This window comes from Taudactylus pleione, unplaced genomic scaffold (genome assembly GCF_031769625.1).
Source record: "Taudactylus pleione unplaced genomic scaffold, aTauple2 ptg000270l, whole genome shotgun sequence".
NCBI lineage: Eukaryota > Metazoa > Chordata > Amphibia > Anura > Myobatrachidae > Taudactylus > Taudactylus pleione.
Genome location: NW_028284672.1, coordinates 6685956 through 6705301, shown reverse-complemented (window position 1 = coordinate 6705301; position 19346 = coordinate 6685956). Strand labels below are relative to the sequence as shown.

Genomic DNA, 19346 nt, shown 5'->3' with positions numbered 1-19346 from the left:
AAAATATGGCATTAGGGACTTAAAAATATGCTCAAACCCATTTTTATGTACCCCAAATTTGATGGGCATAGCTATTTAAAAAAAAAAAAAAAGATAAGTGCCCGTTCTTCACAGGCGCATTTATGCACCTTCCGCGTCTATTAAAAAACCCGACTTATCTTCCGCAGGCCAAAACGGGGATACCCATAGTGATCCCCTATGTCAGGACATCTTTAGGGGGTGCCAGGATGATTTCCCAAAAATTGACAGGACTTTTCCAATACTTACCTTTTCGCCGGGTCCCGTTTTTGCCAGATCCAAATTGAATACGGGGATAAGCAGGCAAGCGGCCAATACTTTATCCCAGGAAAAACCAGTGATGATGGCGAAACGTCCAACCTCAGATTTTTCGCCTCTTATTGAATACGGACCTAAGGCCCCAAAGAATATTTTGGGAAATCTATGAAACTCATGATTGTAGGGATTTCAATTCCATAAACACTTAAATAGAAAGAACATTGTCTGCTAGTAAATGCAGCCCCCAGAAGCCAGTGTCATGCGAGCCGCCACTGCCACTCATGCGCCGTTCCCGGCGCCTGTGAGATCTATTGCGCAAGCACCTGGACCCCAGCCGGCCACGGCCAGACCAGCAGCAGCGGCAGCCCCCCTCAGGTAGCATGGCAGGAGCCTAGCTGCATATGACACAAATTGAAAATGAGATGCCTCTGTTCTAGCCATATAAATGAATTGTATAGTGAACAAAATGAGTACAAAATAAATATTCAGGCAACAACAATCAATAGGTTTTTCATTTATCCCAACTCTACATCTCGCTCGTATTCAAGGATGTCTTCCATATCTTCAACCAGCATCATTTTCAGCTCTGTTAGAATAACTTCAAGGGCCTGAAATAAAGACAAATATGCAATAACTTATAGTATAGTTTTTATTTATACAAAATGTTTTGACTGCATTTTTAAAAGCTAAATATTAGTACAGTACATTAAATATAACACTTTACAGTATATTGTGATTAAAATAAAGAATCTGTGAAACACTGAATGCGAACGTGCAGACGTGTACACAAAAAAATAATATGCAGATTATGTTATAAATCTAAAAGAGGATATCACCAATGAGGAACTGCATCCTGGAAATGTATCACCCCTAGGGCGGGATGTAATAAAGCCTGAAATGCAGTCGGAACTCTGAAAACCCCTGTTCTGTACCAAGCTCCGGAATGCAAAACATTCTGGAGCTTGAACCCGGTGGGTAACGCCATCTTTAGATGGCATTACCTTCTTTTCACATTTCCTCCTGGGAGGGATCCAATCAGATCTCTCCCAGCACCCCCCACGGCGTGTCATTCCACTCTCGGGATGTCCACTCTAGGGACGTCCACTCTAGGGGCATCTCTTCCACTCTAGGAGCGGGATGTACAAAGATCGCATCCATGATGATGTACATTCTGCCACTTATTGGGTACATACCGGCAGGGGCTGGCTTGCAACTTTCAGCCTGGGGGGCAAACACAAGCAAGTGGCCCAGCAAATGCAATTTTAAAAATGGGCGTGACAATAATGTTGGGGGTTTGGTTTGTATAAAATCAGGTCAATTTAAGGCTGTTTATTATGGTGGGACGATTTTTTTAAAAAGAAAAAGGCTTAGACTGTGCTAAGGTCACAGTGGAGATAGGGGCCTCTATATGGTAAGGTGTTATTCAGCTATGTGTCCAGCTGCCAGTCCGCCCTCTCCTCTGCTTAAGCCTCTCACTCACAATTACAAAACGACCAGCAGCTTGTGTGTGTAGCATCTAACAATGCCTGTCCTGCCGGATACTGGCCGAAAGCTTTCAGCCTGCTCCATATCCTTCAGGTAAATTCATGTGCTCTGGTGTCTCGCAGTCACAGGGGAAAGCTGTACGTTCGGGTGTACTTGCATGGATTGGGCTGCTGGAGACATGGGGCTTGATTCAGAGGTGGACGCTAATGTGTACGCAGCCGCAATTACCCCACGCTCGCAGCTGTGAAAATATGCTAATGTTAGCAAAGATCACCGAGCATAAAGACGCCCACTGATGCCTTCGTACTTGCGTGCGCAATCTCATGCACGCATAAATATCGGTAACATCAAAGGACATTGGTGGCCATTTTACCCTTTGCGGAAGGTCTGACCTGCCGCAGCCTAGGGAGCTCTTCTGCCATGCAGGGCTACGCATGCACTTGCAGTGGCTAATTTATGCGTGCCCATGAAACTGCTTTTAAACGCCCAGGCACGCCTGCGTTTCCTTAACCACCCCCCGTCACCACCCCCAAATGGTCACTTCCTTTCAACCAATCTGCAGTGGGCCTCAATGGTCTGCGGACTTGCACGGCGATCAAATGCTCAATGGCAATCAATGGTTGGTATGTTTTCTCCATCCACTTTATCTCCCTCCAAGTCTTAGTACATAGACAGCTAAAGTTTTTTATCTGCTATTATTATGCTGTATGCACTGCACAGTTACCAGTCCAAAAATAGTGACACCGTGGAACTAATGTTAAGTTACAACTTTATAACAAATTTTTTGGTCAGAAACATTAAACAGAAAAAAATAAAACAGTTGTGTGGAAACAGTTATATCTCTATATATATATATATATATATATATATATATATATGTATTTAAATATATATATATAATATATATATATATATATAATGTACATGTATGTGTGTATATATATATATATATATATATATATATATGTCCCACCCCACCTTCCACTTGCCTGGTATGAGTGGAGAAGACAGGAAGCAGGCTCTCCTCCACTCTGTGAAACTCATCTCTGCCCTCTGACACTCACCTCCATGGGTGCCCTAATATTTATTTTTTCAGCTCCTCTTACCACTCGATAAGCCACGCCCCCTTTTCCCATCTCCAGCCTCTCAGGTTTCTGGGTAGGGAAACCTGGCTCCCCATTAGTCGAAGGTGGCCATCTTTTTTAGTCTGATATGGGGGCAGCCATTTCCTTTTAGTCCCTACTACTTCAGTTGGATCTCTCTAGTTGAGCAGCGGCCGCAGCCTGGCGGCCCTAGAACACTGAAATTGTACCGGCCCGGGGGGCAGATGGCACCCTGTCCCCTGGCCCAGTCCGCCCCTGCATACCGGTGATAAAATCGCCGGTATATATCTAGAAATGCACAATGGACAGGTCTCCCGGTAAGAGCTGTTCTTTGTGAAGAGTAGGGGTGGACAATAAGCGCCCCCAATACCTGTTTTAGAACTACATATCCCAGCATGCCCTGCCAAAGTTTTGCTATTTGAACATGCTAAAACTGTTGCAAGGCATGCTGGGATGTGTAGTTCAAAAACAGCTGCAGGGCCGCTTATTACCCACTCCTGCGTTAGAAGGACCTCCAGGGTCATGAACCAGGAAGTCCCTCTATCACAAAGCTCTTACAACCCCTGTTGCAAATTATGCTGATGATGATGGGGACCATTGTCAGCCGCTTCTGATTAGCTGATTATGTATGGACCCTTCCCAGTGACAGTATCTAAATCAATAGTGTGTCTATTATATTATATGAAGCTGCTGGCATTTGTTTTCATTACTTTATTGATATTTGCATTCAGGCAACTCAGTTAAGAATATTCCCATTTAATTTTTAAAGGGGAAGACAAAGGATTTTAGAATTTAAATTAATTTCATACGCACTTTTATTTTGTGTTTTGGTCTGAGTTTAACTTGTAAAGTAAATGCTGCTATCACATATATTAATAATACTGTCCAGACATTGTGTACAAACTAGGTATGTGACTTTAGCATTTACTACTAACACTATAAAGCAAAAATCAGATGGCATCATTTTATTATGAGTGATGGGTCTTGGGTATGTAACTGTAACTAGTGGTGTGCTAGTGGAGCCGCCGCAAAGGGTTCTGTGGGTGGCACTATCGCTGCCCCACAGCCCTTGCTTCTGGCTAACGGGGTGCCAGGAACAGCACCCTGCAGCCAGTATCGCTGACACAATGCGGTCCAGGGCACCTTTTGGACACTCCGGGCATACACTCTGCCATCTTTACAGCTGCTCAGAGCTCTGGCAGAGCTGGACTTTTGGTTGCCTTTGGCCCCTCCCCCTCTGTGTGACATCATGACATCATGCACATAGAGGACTGGACCAACACAAGGTGCAATGTAGGCCTTTCATGGCACTGGTCTTGGAACTGCCTTTATTATATGTGTATTTTTATGAGTTTGAAGTTTTTCCAATTGGCCTTAACACTCCTAGAAATGTACTACTTAACTACAAGGTACACAATGATTAACATTAAACAACATATACTGTAAAACAGTGTGTGGAATGATATGTCGACAGTCATCATGTTTACATTGTCGAAACTGACCATGTTGACATTCAACATGTTGCCACTGATGAAATGTCGACATGTTAGAAGGTCAGAATAATGAGAGAATTGTGGCGCTGAAACCAACCTACTGTAAACTATGTCAATTTTCAGACAATATATTCAGATACAGTTAATGCGGAACTTCTCAATCCTCAGCTGTTCTGTCGCACTAGAATTTTGTATATTGTGGGGTGGCTGCTCCGTCCTTTAAAAAAACGTGCGTTAAATCAGCACAGATTCTAGAAAAAGAAGTGGAAATAACAGGCATCTCATAGGTGCTGCTTAAAATGACTGTACTATGTGGGAGAGAGTTTCAAAAATTCTGCGTACCGTACATACACTTGTGCAATAGCCTACCAATAATTTCTGTTATCCAACTGTGGTGGTCCACAGGAAAACCACCGTCACTTAGAACCTCGAGTAGAGTCTCCTTAGTACAGATGATTAAAAGCAACCACAGTAGAATAAATGAAGTACCTCCATAGTGCAGTATGTATGTCTAAAAAATGGATACATTTATTTACACATTACAAACTGCAAAAAGGTAACACAATATCAAATAAAAGTGGTGCGTATCTTGCAGTGATGAAATCAATCCAGTTTGTTCCAAAGTGGATAATGCCGGTGGAGGGTAGTGGAGGTGGGCTTGTCCGATCGCGTTTCACCTTTTCGCCGACTTCATCAGTAATTTTTCTGGTCTCATGGATGTCTTTATGTACCCTGGGCTTATCTGTGGTCCTAGAGTGAAAATAGTGCCGTTTGCACTCACTTCCAGTCCGCGCTAAGGCGCATCATAACCGAAACGCATGAGGGCATATTTATTAATATATGTGGTGTGCCACCAATAATAAGCATTCCCTATTGCCGCAATTCCCAGCAATAAGGAACTCTTATTTGCTTCACTGTATGATGACTGAGTTGCCAGGCCATGGGCTCTAATAGGTCCCGACATCCAGCAGTGCATGTGCGAGCAGGCAGCAGTGGGGAAGGATCTTAAGGATCCCTCTCTCAATAAACCAGCTACACCATCTAAAAGCTTCAACCGGCTAACACCATCTACTGTTGCTTCGTATTCTGGAACTTGCTAAGCAATGTGGGCTGCTTCTGCTGACAGAAAAGGAGGGACTGCTGCAGATTTCAGACAGCTCTAATCCTTCCATGGTACATGCAGGGGATCCTTAATATTTGCAGGTGTTTTCAGGGGATATCCCGCAAATTATATTTGATAAATAGGCCCAAATATCTCTAGCACTTTAAAATGGTACAAAAATGTAAGTGTTCCCAGAGAACAGGAATGGCTGAGCACCAATCTTTGCCCACTCTCCACTCTTCAGCTCAATCTTTCTAGTGTTGGTTGGGGTTCTGCATAGTAATATGGATTTCTGAAAATGTCTTGCTCCATTAAATGTTTTTAATGCAAGTTGTGTGCATTGAGATCAGTAGAGTGTCCTCCACTGTAATCTTCACCTGTTTTTTTAACATGAATCAAATTCCACTGGGTACAGTATAAGTCCTAAAAGTTGTTTATAAAATACACAATATATTTTAAGCATGTATAGTAAATGTATATATAGTAGCATGATACATACCACTTTGTTAGTTGTGCTTTGGTGAAAAAGTCTTGCAGGGTAATTTTCAAAGGTAGTCTGTTGTCTTTGCTGAATGAGGATGTGCTCTCTAAGAAGAACATCAAGCATTATACCTGTAAAGCAAAGTACAGTTTAAAGGACTTGAATATACCACAGTTGTAATTTATCTAATTTGGGCATGAAGATAATAATGACAATTTGCAAATAAGCAAAATACACTCACATGACACATAAATTCGCTGTAAATAATAATCACTTTATCAACAAGTAGACTTTTCTTATTTATAATAACAATCCAGATTGCAATCATTACAATTACATATTATTACATGCAAAACCAAATAAAACAGTAAAGTAACTGAAGATCAATGATACAAATATTAAAGTAGAACTGAATAGAGTGAGTAAAGAGAATAACAGGGTGCTTGGTACAATGGTTAATGAGATGAAAATTACTCTAAACCTCCAATAAGTTTATACATTTATTTGTGATTGTCTATATGTGCCTGTGTTTGGAAGTTATGGATTAGAACATATCAAAACTGAAGCATTTTTACTTAGGGCTGGATATAGTATTATTCATGAGAGGCCTTTACCAACAGTAGGCAATGGCTTAGAGGTAACTGTCTGCAAATTGTCAAACTTGTTTTATTCTCAAAAAAAAAAAAAGTGAAATAATGGCAAACAGAAGAGCTGATGTGAGTTTGCATGATGAGGGGCTTGTACAACTGAATTCTACTTTGTGTAACAACTAGTTAAGCTAGACAACATTCTGAGAAAAATAGGTGCATTGATGCACACAAAGGGGGGTTTCTGAGTTCCTAGAAACCCTCCTGACTGACCACAATTGGAGCCCCGCCCCCTCACAGCATAATGTGGTGGTTTATGGGTGTTATTTTTAACCTGTGAGAAATAGCTGCACCGCAGGTCCGGACCATGCCCCATCTGTTATTCCTTAATACAAAGTGTTTGCAGAGAGAATCAAGCTTTAATTGGAAGTCTCTTTTGGGGGAACACCCATTGCTTGCATACAGCTTAAAGACACCAGGTCCTAAAAGGATTTTTCAGCGGTGAAAAGATAAAAGTCTGTTTTTCTTAAAGGTGCAAAATCTTTTTTTGATTGTTCCCCTGAGGAATTCCCACACTAGGCACGAAATGAGTAGGGTTAAAGGTGTTGTACCCTTCTGTCCCACGCTAGGTTTTCACCTATGAGCTCACACCCTTTGGGGTGATTGGTGGTATACATCTACCACGTTGGTCATCTGACACCATGGTATTCTGATGTAAGAAATTGTTTCTAAATCATTTTTAATAAAAACAAAAGATAAATTCTTGTATCAGTTTCTAATTAGGCCTGTCGGCCTTCTTTCTTGGGTGACATTTTTGGTGTGAGGGTATATTTCAGGACATTCCCTCCCATTGCAACAGTTCCTCCACATCTCATGATGAAAAAGTTTAATGAATAATTTTCCTGGACTGCTTTAACTTTTCCTAAATTGGAACAAGCATCATTCCATATAAAGCTCTGAACTGTTAAAATTTTATTTACATTTATTGTTATAATTTTTGATTAGCGCCCTCAGGTTCTTTATTGTGTGTATATATATATATATATATATATATATAAATAAACCGTCCCCCTTTGAAAATTCTGCATTTGCCCCTGGGGTGTGGCTTTTGGATGGCGGTGTAGGGTGTGATTGGTCATGTGTCCAGAGGCTCTAATGATAGGTCCTGTACCCAATCATGCAGGACAAGCGTCATTAGCAGATAATAGAGCAAGATAAGATAATTCAAAGACAAATGGTCTCTTAGCAAGTGTAAATGATATTGAATATTCCAAAATACTTAATTGAAAATCTATCATAAAAAAAAAAAAAAAAAAATATATATATATATATATATATATATATGTAGAGTGTGTGAATTGTTACCATAATTTTAGGAAATTAGTAGGACTCATTAATGTTGCACACAGGTCCACATGGGGATATGTTGAGTATCCCGTCATAGGGGATGCCGGCGCCTAAAATACCGGCGATGGAGTCCCGACACCTGTCAGAATCTGGGCGCCGGAATCCCGACCGCCGGTATCCTGAAGTTAAGTAGTAGGGTTAGGGGGAGGGTTAGGGGTTTGGGTTAGGCACTAGAGGGAGGGTTAGGGTTAGGCACTAAGGGGGAGGTTAGGTTTATGGTGCAGGTAGGGGGAAGTTAGGTTTTGTCAATAGGGGGGAGGTTAGGTTTAGGCACTGGGGAGGCAGGGTTAGGGGTAGGGAGAGGGGGAGGATTAGGATACCCACCAACTAACCCTGTCAGGATGCGGTGTCTGGATTTTGGCAACCAGGATACGAGCACTGGCTACATGTACCTAACCATCCACAAGTCAAGCAGGCCAGTGCCTTCTGAAGAGAAGATGTGTTCTATTATATCTTCTTTGCACTGGGATGACTCTACCCCCATCTCCCAAACTGCAACATTTTTCAGGGATCCAAATGATCACCCTCACTCTCTCTTCTTGGCTCCCTGGCCAGACTTGATGTGTCATCTACCAGGTGACACAAGCTTAGTTTAGTAGTCACCTGGACTAAGAATTACAGTATCTTACTGTGGGGTCTATTTACTAAGCAGTGTTAGGAGACAGAGTGCAAAGTGATTAGAAAGTGATAAGGTGCCAGCCAATCAAAATTTATACTGTATATTTATCCCTAGTAATAGTGCAGGGTTCAGAGTAATTTAATTATTGTCATCATACCGTCCAACAGACATTGTGATGAATCCTTTTCAAATGTCAACATTTCATGTGTTCCAATGATTCCAAGCAAGTGCTCCAAGATAAACATGTCCACTATGTGTTTGTTTGCAGTTAATGTAATCTGAAAAAAAAAACGTGATATATTTTGTATTATTTCTGTAGGTGATGATTATTGTTGTGTGGTCTCACTTTACTGCTGTCAAGTATTTTACAGTTTTGTTAGCTGTAGAGACTATTGCTTTCATGTGCAAGTTAAAATATAAAATATGTACATACATAGTACATACTAACCAGTTTAATATGTTAAGACATTTATACATAATTTATAATTGGACTCATAATGTGGTTTACAAAGCATTCTATAATTTGTTTACTGATTTCAGTCGATTGTACACAATGACATAGCATCAAGATGGGATTGTTCATTGTATAATACAAAATGACAACAACAAAACATATAAAGACTTGCAAAATAAATAACTTATTAATACGTAATTTTAGAGATACTGTAATTATTATAAATTAAATAACTACATTTAATTGGTGGTCATGTACTATTATGTTATTTTTTTAAAATAAAAAATAAATAAGAAGCCTGTCTCCCCCTCTATAAATTTGTAGAGCGAGCATTGAGCACCTCTATTAGGATTCACATTTCAGAGAGTCACCGTGTGCATCATAATTCTGGTTTTTTATCTCACACATTGATTTTTAAAGCCAAAATTTTGAGTTTTCAACAGAGAATCCTGCTTCTCGTCCGTAGATTTCTGTTAGTTCAATAGTTCACTTTTACCTTTTCAAAACCAAATGGAAATTGAAATAGACATCCAAAGAATTATTATAACAAGTGCTTCTTTTTTTGTACTGTTCTTATCATTAGCACCAATAGCTATGCATATATATATATATATATATATATATATATATATATATGTACTGTATATATATATATATATATATATGTATATACTGTATATATATATATACATATATATATATATATATATATATACACACACACTGCTCAAAAAAATAAAGGGAAGACTAAAATAACACATTCTAGATCTGAATGAATGAAATATTCTTATTAAATACTTTGTTCTTTACACAGTTGAATGTGCTGACACCAAAATCACACAAAAATTCTGATTGGAAATCAAATTTATTAACCCATGGAGGTCTGGTTTTGGAGCCACACTCAAAATTAAAGTGGAAAAACACACTACAGGCTGCTCCAACTTTGATGTAATGTCCTTAAAACAAGTCAAACTGAGGCTCAGTAGTGTGTGTGGCCTCCACATGCCTGTATGACCTCCCTACAAATCCTGGGCATGCTCCTGATGAGGTGGCAGATGGACTCCTGAGGGATCTCCTCCCAGAGCTGGACTAAAGCATCTGCCAACTCCTGGACAGTTTGTGGTGCAACGTTGTGTTGGTGGATGGAGCGAGACATGACGTCCCAGATGTGCTCATTTGGATTCAGGTCTGGGGAACGGGCAGGCCAGTCCATAGCATCAATGCCTTCATCTTGCAGGAACTGCTTACGCACTCGAGCCACATGAGGTCTAGCATTGTCTTGCATTAGGAGGAACCCAGGGCCAACCGCACCAGCATATGGTCTCACAAGGGGTCTGAGGATCTCATCTCGGTACCTAATGGCAGTCAGGCTACCTCTAGCGAGCACATGGAGGGCTGTGCGGCCCCCCAAAGAAATGCCACCCCACACCATTACTGACCAAACCGGTCATGCTGGAGGATGTTGCAGGCAGCAGAACGTTCTACTTGACGTCTCCAGACTCTGTCACGTCTGTCATATGTGCTCAGTGTGAACCTGCTTTCATCTGTGAAGAGCACAGGGCACCAGTGGCAAATTTGCCAATCTTGGTGTTCTCTGGCAAATGCCAAACATCCTGCACGGTGTTGGGCTGTAAGCACAACCCCCACCTGTGGACGTCGGACCCTCATACCACCCTCATGAAGTCTATTTCTGACTGTTTGAGCAGACACATGCACATTTGTGGCCTGCTGGAGGTCATTTTGCAGGGCTCTGGCAGTGTTCCTCCTGTTCCTCCTTGCACAAAGGCGGAGGTAGCGGTCCTGCTGCTGGGTTGTTGCCCTCCTACGGCCTCCTCCACATCTCCTGATGTACTGGCCTGTCTCTTGGTAGTGCCTCCATGCTCTGGACACTATGCTGACAGACACAGCAAACCTTCTTGTCACAGCTCCCATTGATGTGCCATCCTGGATGAGTTGCACTACCTGAGCCACTTGTGTGGGTTGTAGACTCCGTCTCATGCTACCACTAGAGTGAAAACACAGCCAGCATTCAAAAGTGACCAAAACATCAGCCAAAAAGCATAGGAACTGAGAAGTGGTCTGTGGTCACCACCTGCAGAACCACTCCTTTATTGGGGGTGTCTTGCTAATTGCCTATAATTTCCACCTGTTGTCTATTCCATTTGCACAACAGCATGTGAAATTGATTGTCAATCAATGTTGTTTCCTAAGTGGACATTTTGATTTCACAGAAGTGTGAATGACTTGGAGTTACATTGTGTTGTTTAAGTGTTCCCTGTATTTTTTTGAGCAGTGCATATAGTGCAGGGAATGCACACTGGTTGTGATATGACACTCAAAAAATTAAATACAACATGTATAGGAAAGAATAACTCTTTCTTTAAATGTGACACACCTTAAATAATAATTAAGTGGCTGCTCCCAAATAGTGATAGGGATTGGTACCCAAAGTTAATTTTGATGAAATGAAAAAAGAAAGCGCCTACTAGTGTCTAAAATTTAAATGAACCACAAGTGAGACCAAAAAATGAGGATTATTACACTACTTATCTGGTAAGGAGTTCATGAATGGAGATCTAGGAAGAATACTGGGAGACAGAATCAATGTCAGCTGGCGCAAATCGATACCTAAGATTATCAGATTTGCGCCAATCTTGGACCAGACCCGTGTCAGGTCCAAGATTGCTTGAGTTTAAACCCACACAGCATTGCTGACAGCTGAAACACTCAAATTTACCAAGAAAAGCCAGCCAGTCTGCCTTTCCTGCCCGCCCCCCACTCCCCAGTTCAGCCAGCCAGCCAGCCTGCTTGCCTGCCTGCCTGCCTACCTGCCTTTCCTGGCCCTCTCCTAGTCCAATCAGCTTTCCTACACCCCACTCCAATCCAGCCAGCCTGCCTTCCCTGGCCAACTCCTCCTCAAGTCCAGCCAGCCTTCTCTGTGCCCCCCTCCAAGTCTAGCCAGCCAGCTTGTCTTCCCTGCCCCAGTCCAGCCAGCCTTCCCTGTGGCCCCCCAATGTCCATCCAGCCAGCCAGCCTGCCCTCTCTGCCCTGCCATGCCCCTCCCATAGTCCAGCCGGCCTTCTCTGGGAGGGAGCAGGGGGGGCTGTGATTGTGGGAGAGGGAGTCGGGGGTGGATATACTGAAGGTGCTGCTGTTCAGGGAAAGGTGCTGCTGTTTAGGGAGTGGGGGGGTGATTGCAAGGGGGCGAGTGGCGGGGGAGGCATGTGTGGCAATACTGAAGGTGTTGCTGTTCAGGGAGAGGGGCGGGTGATCGCAAGGGGGGTGGTGGCGGCGCGGTGGGGCAATACTGCAGGTGCTGCTGTGCAGTGAGGGGAGGTGGATGATTGCGGGGGGCAATGGTGAAGATGCAGTTGCTGATCGTAGGGAGGGATGTGCGGGCATAGAGAGACAGTTACCTGCACTGCTGAAGCCAATAGTGTCTTCCTCTTCTGTCCCACTCACACTCATCCAGCCAGCTGTTGCCTTGCCCACACCCACCACTACTGGCCCCTTCTACACTTCCCTGCTTCTGCCATTGGCCCAGGTATCTGATTGGGCGCAGAGCTCTGGAATGCATAGAAGAAGCTGGGTGCACCGCAAGTGACATGTGGGCACCGGGCAAATACAGATTGTGGTTGCACCCGGTTCCTGCTCAAGGCATCCTGTGCTCTGTGCGGCGGCACTGGCCGCAACACCCTAGTTATGGTCCTGGCTGTATATATTTTTAAAATGTATTATTACAATCAACAATCTTAAAAACCAATAAAATGAAAAAATTCTAGCGAAGCCAGCAATAATTAATTTTCACCTTATATAATAGCAATCTTTGGCCACAGGACAATAATCATATATACATGCTTAACTGTATTAATGCCATAACATCCAGCAGATGATAATCTTGTAGTGGAGTAATCATTTGAGCAACAGTCACTGTTAATAATTACAGTCCTCTTTCCATAGAGTTAGTGCAAAGTAGAAGTATTTAGCAGCAATAGATTAGCAGCAGACAGTATATATATATATATATATATATATATATGGTCTCTGACCATCGCGACCATCACCCGAGCGGTCGTTAGAGCTGTGTGTGTAAACCCACAGCCTAACGACCGAAACAGAGGCAGGCGGTCAGGATGCAAGCGGCCGCCCAGTTTCTGAGCGACCGCTTGCATCCTCCGACCGCCAGAGTCCTCACACAGTGATTTACAGGAAGTGTCCGTTTGGGGGTGGTGACATTGGGTGGTAAGAGAAACGCAGGCGTGCCTGTGAATTTCAACGCCATTACAGGGGCGTGTATAATTAAGCCCCTGCAGTTGTATTCATTGACAGTGGTCTAGATGGTGACAGGAAGTTTAGCAGTTTGTGTGGTAGAGTCAGGTCAACCACAACTGTGCGAATGGATCTGATGTTACTCGATGTTACCGATGTTTTCGCTGACTTGCAGATGCATGTCATGGAAAGTGGGCGGCTTTATACAGTGATGGGCATCTTGGTATAGTGCTGCGGTTGCCGTGCGATTGCATTCATTAGCATATTTTTTGCAGTCAGCGCGTGCTTGCGAACACAGCCGTGCGATCCGTGCTGAATCAAGCCCTTAGTTTGACTGTATTATGAATTGGAAGTTATTTATTACTGTTGTTTAAAGTTTATCGGTTACCGTATGGTTAAAAAAAATAACTATATGGGAAATATTTACGAAAGTGAGAGTTTTTAGAAGTGGCAATAGCAACCAATCAGATTCTACCTAACATTTAACTAGCACCTTCTAGAAGATAATAGCTAGAATCTGATTGGTTGCTGTGGGCAACATCTCCACTTCTAAAAACTCTCACTTTAGTAAATATACCCCTTTGTGTCTTTGCACAGCACATTGCACTATTGTATATTCATATGCAGATTAGGTGGTTACCCGTCAGGGGTTAACTAGACATAGTGATTACTTTAGGTTGGTGTCATGATTTTTGTATGTTATATGAAGAAATAAATTGTCACTATTTTTATCTTGATTTATGGTTATAATCATTGATTACTTATTTAATTTTATATCTGTAAGTTTGAAGCACTTTTGCACATATTACACTTTTATTAATGGTCTATGGGCCTGATTCAGACTTGGGAATAGAGGGCCTGATTCAGAGCCGCTCGTAAGTGGCCGCTCGTTCGCTCCGAGCGACGTTTGCCCAACTGCGCATGTGTACGGATCGTTATACGCATGCGCGAACCAGTCAGTGCGGTCGAAATTCATGTGCTCGCAAAATAGCGAATGCCTGAATATTTGAGTGACAGAAAGAGGCGTATGTGGATGGTAACGGGGGAAGGTGCTTGAAAACGGGGAGTGGAGATCCAAACGCAGGCGTGCTTAAAGGTCAAAACGGGCGTTTTATGGGTGTGCATAATTAAAACAGCAGCGTCATTGACCACGTCACTGGGTTATTTTATAGTCAGAACTGCTCGCAAAATTGTGGTAGGAAAAACCAACCCCAAGAATAGCGAGCAGTTCATACCCTGGTCAATGTACTCGATTAATCTAATAAATAGCGGACATGACGTAGGATGCGAGCGGCCAGGGGGCATATTTTTTTAAAAAACGACCGCAAGTTTTGTTCGCTCATTCAGACCTAGAGGCGTGAACAGACCGCAAAGAGCGAACGGTTGATTTGAATAGCCACCCCTATTTTCTGGACGAACGACCGCAAATAGCGTCCGGCTCTGAATCAGGCCCAGAGAGAGAGATCTCTCTCTCTAAACTTATCATCTTGGTGAAACCATGCTGCACTGCAGGTGGGGCAGATTTAGATTTGGGAGGAGTGTTTCCAAACTGACATCTGAATTGTAGAATAATAATAAAGCTGTGCAGTATTTGTGGGCTACATGCAAAAGCAGCCACTATTTACCCCACATGTAATTTTTTTTTAATGTATTTACACCCCTTGCATTGCAATATGGTTTGTTCAGGTTCACAGTTGAGAGAGACGTCTCACTCTATTCCCAAGTCTGAATCAGGCCCTATGTACATATGTTCAAGGTTAGCACATAATTGAAGTAGTTTGTTGGTTTTTTTATACTGGTCTTATACACTATTGCACTTTATTATACACCTATATGGTTACTACACATGGTTATACACATAGAAAACACACCAGTCGCTCGAACATTTATTTGATCAATACCTTAGCATATATCCCTATAAACATCTTGGTTCAGCTGACACTCTCAAGCCTGAGGAAGTGCGGTTTTATAAGATATATATTTTGAAGAATAAGGTATTTTCTGGATTTGCTCTGCTCCATATATATTTCCTTCTGTGCCTCTGCCTGAATGACAGGCAGAGGCATTTAAGGGGTGGCCGGTGTTCCCGGAAACGAGGGTGTGTCTTCTCTGTCTTCTGGGAGTGGCAAGGCATCGACTGACGCAGTGTCCTGGCCGCGCAAGCCAGCCAGCCTGAGTAAGCTGAGGCTTGCTCAGCTGGCCGGCTGCCCGGCGCCAACCACCATTGCTACCATCAACCACCGATGGTCGCGATGATGATGCCAGCCTGCAACCTCCATCACAGTGCTGGGAAAGCAAATGCAGCAGGGAGTGTCATACACCTCCTGCTGCATTTGCATAATAGCAAGGACGGAATTGCAAAGCTGCCTGGTGCATACATCATATCTATAGCCTGCATGTAGCTTTGCAATTGTGATCCTTGCTGAATCACCCCCTGTACCTGTTTGTCATCTAAATGTATAATAGCATCTCCATAATATAATAATATACAATAGTAATATTATCTTTAGTATAATAATATTCAACTAATAGTAAGCATCAAAATTATAGCGTCTTTGATGTTTTGCTGACGAAATGTCTTACAAATGTATTCACTGACATGTATTTAAATCCTCCTGACAGAACTGCTATTCTAAGAGCGGATAGTTTTCACCATATACCTTTGATTCTTAATACTTCTAAAGGTCAATTTATGTCTTTATGTAGGATAGCTGACAATATAGTGAAATACTGTATAAGGCACAGGCTAATATTCGTACCAATAAATTCATTACAAGAGGTTACAAGGAATCACATTTAAAAATGATTCCAGAAGCAGTAGGGAATATGAATTGAGCAGATTTATTAGAAGGTAATAAAACAAAACAGGAGCTGAAAGAATTCCTAGCATTGTACCATAAATTACTAAAACTGAGAAAATGAAATCACATTTATATCAACATTACAACAAAATGGTCACTTTACTGGAAAATGATTCATCAACAAAACTATGATAGTCTTTATAAGAGTCCAAAATATAAGCAATTGTGCAGGTAAAGCTTCATTCTGACATTTTTAAATATGTAAACAGATTTTTATAAAGTAGGGTACACAGTGATAGATAAATCGCCCATTCCATTGGATGGGTAATATATCTATGGGGGGATGCAGTCAGGAAGCCGACGGTCGCAAAGCCGACTGCCGGCTTCTCGACTGTCTAATCCCGGCAAGGTACAAATGACAGGCGTCAAAATCAAGAGACCTGTCATTAGACCTATGCCGGGAGCCCGACACCCGGCTTACCAATCAAAGGTAAGCCGGGCGCCGGGCGCGGACAGCTGCTGGGGAGGAGGGTTAGTTTTGGGGCTCCCGGGGGGGATTTAGGATTAGGCACCCCCCCGGGAGGTTAGGATTAGGCTAGGGGAAAGGGGGGGTTAGAGTTAGGCACCTCCATGGGGAGATTAGGGTTAGGCACCCACCCGGGAGACTTAGGTTTAGGCTGGGGAAGGGGGGTTTAGATTTAGGCACTTAGAGGGGGGTAGGGTTAGGCACTTGGGGGGAGGTTAGGGTTAGGCACCGCTAAAGGAGTGTTAGGGTTAGGGGGTAAAAACAGGTTAGTTAATACTTACCTTTTGTAGCTTCAGGATCTTCACCCCTGCCGGGCTTCGGCTGTCGGCCGGCAGTAAATCCTACTGATTCCATCTATGGGGCATCTGCTAGTGTTTACAGCAGATATGTCTGTGAATGACGTAGTTCATAGACATTTCCAATATTTTGTGCAGCATAGCAGATGAAGATACAGTATATCTTGCATTTCATCTGCTGGTGTGTATGGGCGACCTGCTGATCCAGGGACCCGGCGGTGAATGACAGCTCAACTGGGCGGGCACATTTAAATGCCTGCCCAGTTGTGACGTCAGCACTAATTGTGCAGACACATCACCAGAACGTTTGCAAGTGTGTATACACTTACCAATTGCTAGATAGGTCGGTGGGTAGGACAAACGGACGACTTGTCAGCGCAGTGTATTCCCAGCTTTAGATTGTCTTCTGTGTTCATATTGTAATTCAATTATTAAAGGGATACTATTCAATTCTCTAAGATTTTACTGATGTAGTATTATAAATGGTGTATACCTTCTGAAGTGCCCTTGTTGTTTAGGTATGCAAACCACTTGGCACAATAATGCAGTTTTAGAAAATTGAATCCGATATAATTAATAATAACTGTAAATCGGAAACGTTTTTTAGTGCAAAATTTCTTTGAAGCATGGCCTAATGTGATACAATTACAATAGCAAGTAATGCAATCAGTTTCCCTTCCTCCAAGATGAGACAATTTAATCAAAATGCTACTTCAACATGAGGCAAAATGGATTGAGAAATTAGGCAGCCTTTTTCAAATGTGGTCAAATGGGAATGAAGATCTTATGTCATTTTTCTGATGCTATCTTAATGGTTTTGTATATTCTGCTATAATTATTGTATAAGTGATATAAGTGATAACTTGTTTCTAATCATACTGATAAAAAAGAACTTAGATATTTTGAAGTTAATGATTGCAACAGTATTATGCAGCATAATAATTTATAACATTTGTATTGGATTGTAGTTATGATATACTATATGATATCAATTAATCGCTAGATACATAGCACTTACCTATAGTTGTTAATACCTGAAGAAGGGGCTACATCCCACCATTCTCAATTAAACACTCTCCTGATAAAGTTTAACTACAACTCTCTGTGTGGCTTGGATTTTCTATTCAAAGGTGGAAGCAAGTGTCCGATGTTAAATCTGTGTCTGAGCATGTGACCGAGATGCATTGCACATGTGTCTGCTGGGAGATGCCGATAAGAATTACATGAAGATCCATATAGTTCTGATAGACATTCCTGGGTGGCGAGTGGGTGTGGCTTTCATTAGTGGGCATGTCAGAGTGTGTGCTGGGGGCGTGTCAGTGTCAGGGACTACATCGGAAGATGCAGTTTGACTGGCACTGACGGCGACGTACCATCGGACATTCTGACCAACCATAGGGTTGCTCTAATGTCCAATGGTGCAGCCGATGCCTGCTCGATGGTGGGACTATTTGCACACTGCAGCGGATTAGAGCAGCAGCCAGTGGGCTCCCGGTAGACAGCTTTATTGTGGGACAGAACAGTAGAAGTGGATGTTTCGCTATTAGGTCTTGAGGTGCTCTCCCCGCTAATACATGGGTTCTACCCTATTGGAGTCAGCAGCAACACCAGTCCTGATGGGCCTTTTTTGTGTGTCATTACCTTAAGAGTGTGATGGGCTAGCAAAAGGCCCAATTTAAGCCTGATTGGGGTGCTGAGCAGCAGGGGTGTCTTTAGAGAGGAGGGGGCCCAACGGCTACCACAGCATTAGTAGACTGGGCACTAGAGTGTGCCTGGAGTCTACTGTGCATGCATAAAACACCGGAAAAATGGCCGCGGCGGACATTTTTCCAGCTTTTTGTACAGCCCTGGCAACCGTCGCGAGATCTCGGTGAGGTAAGTTTTAATTAATATTGGTGCAGGGTGTGCAGTGCGGGCCCCCCTGGACCCGGGGGCTCGTGTGTACCACACACCCTGCACCCATTATAGATAGGCCCCTGGTGAGCAGATAGCAACATGGCTGTCTGCGGCCATTCTTTCTTCACCACCATTTACTTAGCCTGCTTCTCATATCAAAGTATTAGTCTCTGACTGATCCCTTTCCTTTAATAGAGTCAAATTAATTTACTGAAAAAACAGTCACCTGCTTTTTGTGCAATTCAGTAAGCTGATCGTCACACGTGTTGAGGAAAGTAATGACAGTATCTTCAACTTCCTTATTGATAAGACTCTGAATAAGATGTTCTTGCAGACTGTCATGTTCAATTTCCAAGTTTAATTCTTTTACCTGAAACAAAAAAACAGTGTTATTATCTAAGACTTGTATTTAGTATGGATATTAGGTAATGTATATAAATACATACTCAAAAAACTATTTCACCATCAATGAAATACCCCTCTAACCAAACACCCCACAAACATACACACACAACGAAAACATTAAAAAAACATAATAGGTACTGGAATGG

General features: G+C 42.5%; 1 protein-coding gene across 2 annotated transcripts in view; it reads right to left on the bottom strand.

The window, feature by feature from the left end:
* Window positions 1–393: 393 nt before the first annotated feature.
* The window catches only part of LOC148513760 (uncharacterized), a 98725-nt gene continuing 79772 nt past the window's right edge, over window positions 394–19346 (bottom strand). For both annotated transcript variants that reach the window (XM_088481407.1, XM_088481408.1), the window contains 4 exons: window positions 19022–19165; window positions 8711–8831; window positions 5959–6071; window positions 394–884 (listed from right to left, as the gene is read on the bottom strand). In XM_088481407.1, the coding sequence (XP_088337533.1) occupies window positions 792–884; window positions 5959–6071; window positions 8711–8831; window positions 19022–19165 (471 nt within the window). In that variant the 3' untranslated portion in view covers window positions 394–791. The remainder of the gene's footprint in view (window positions 885–5958; window positions 6072–8710; window positions 8832–19021; window positions 19166–19346) is intronic.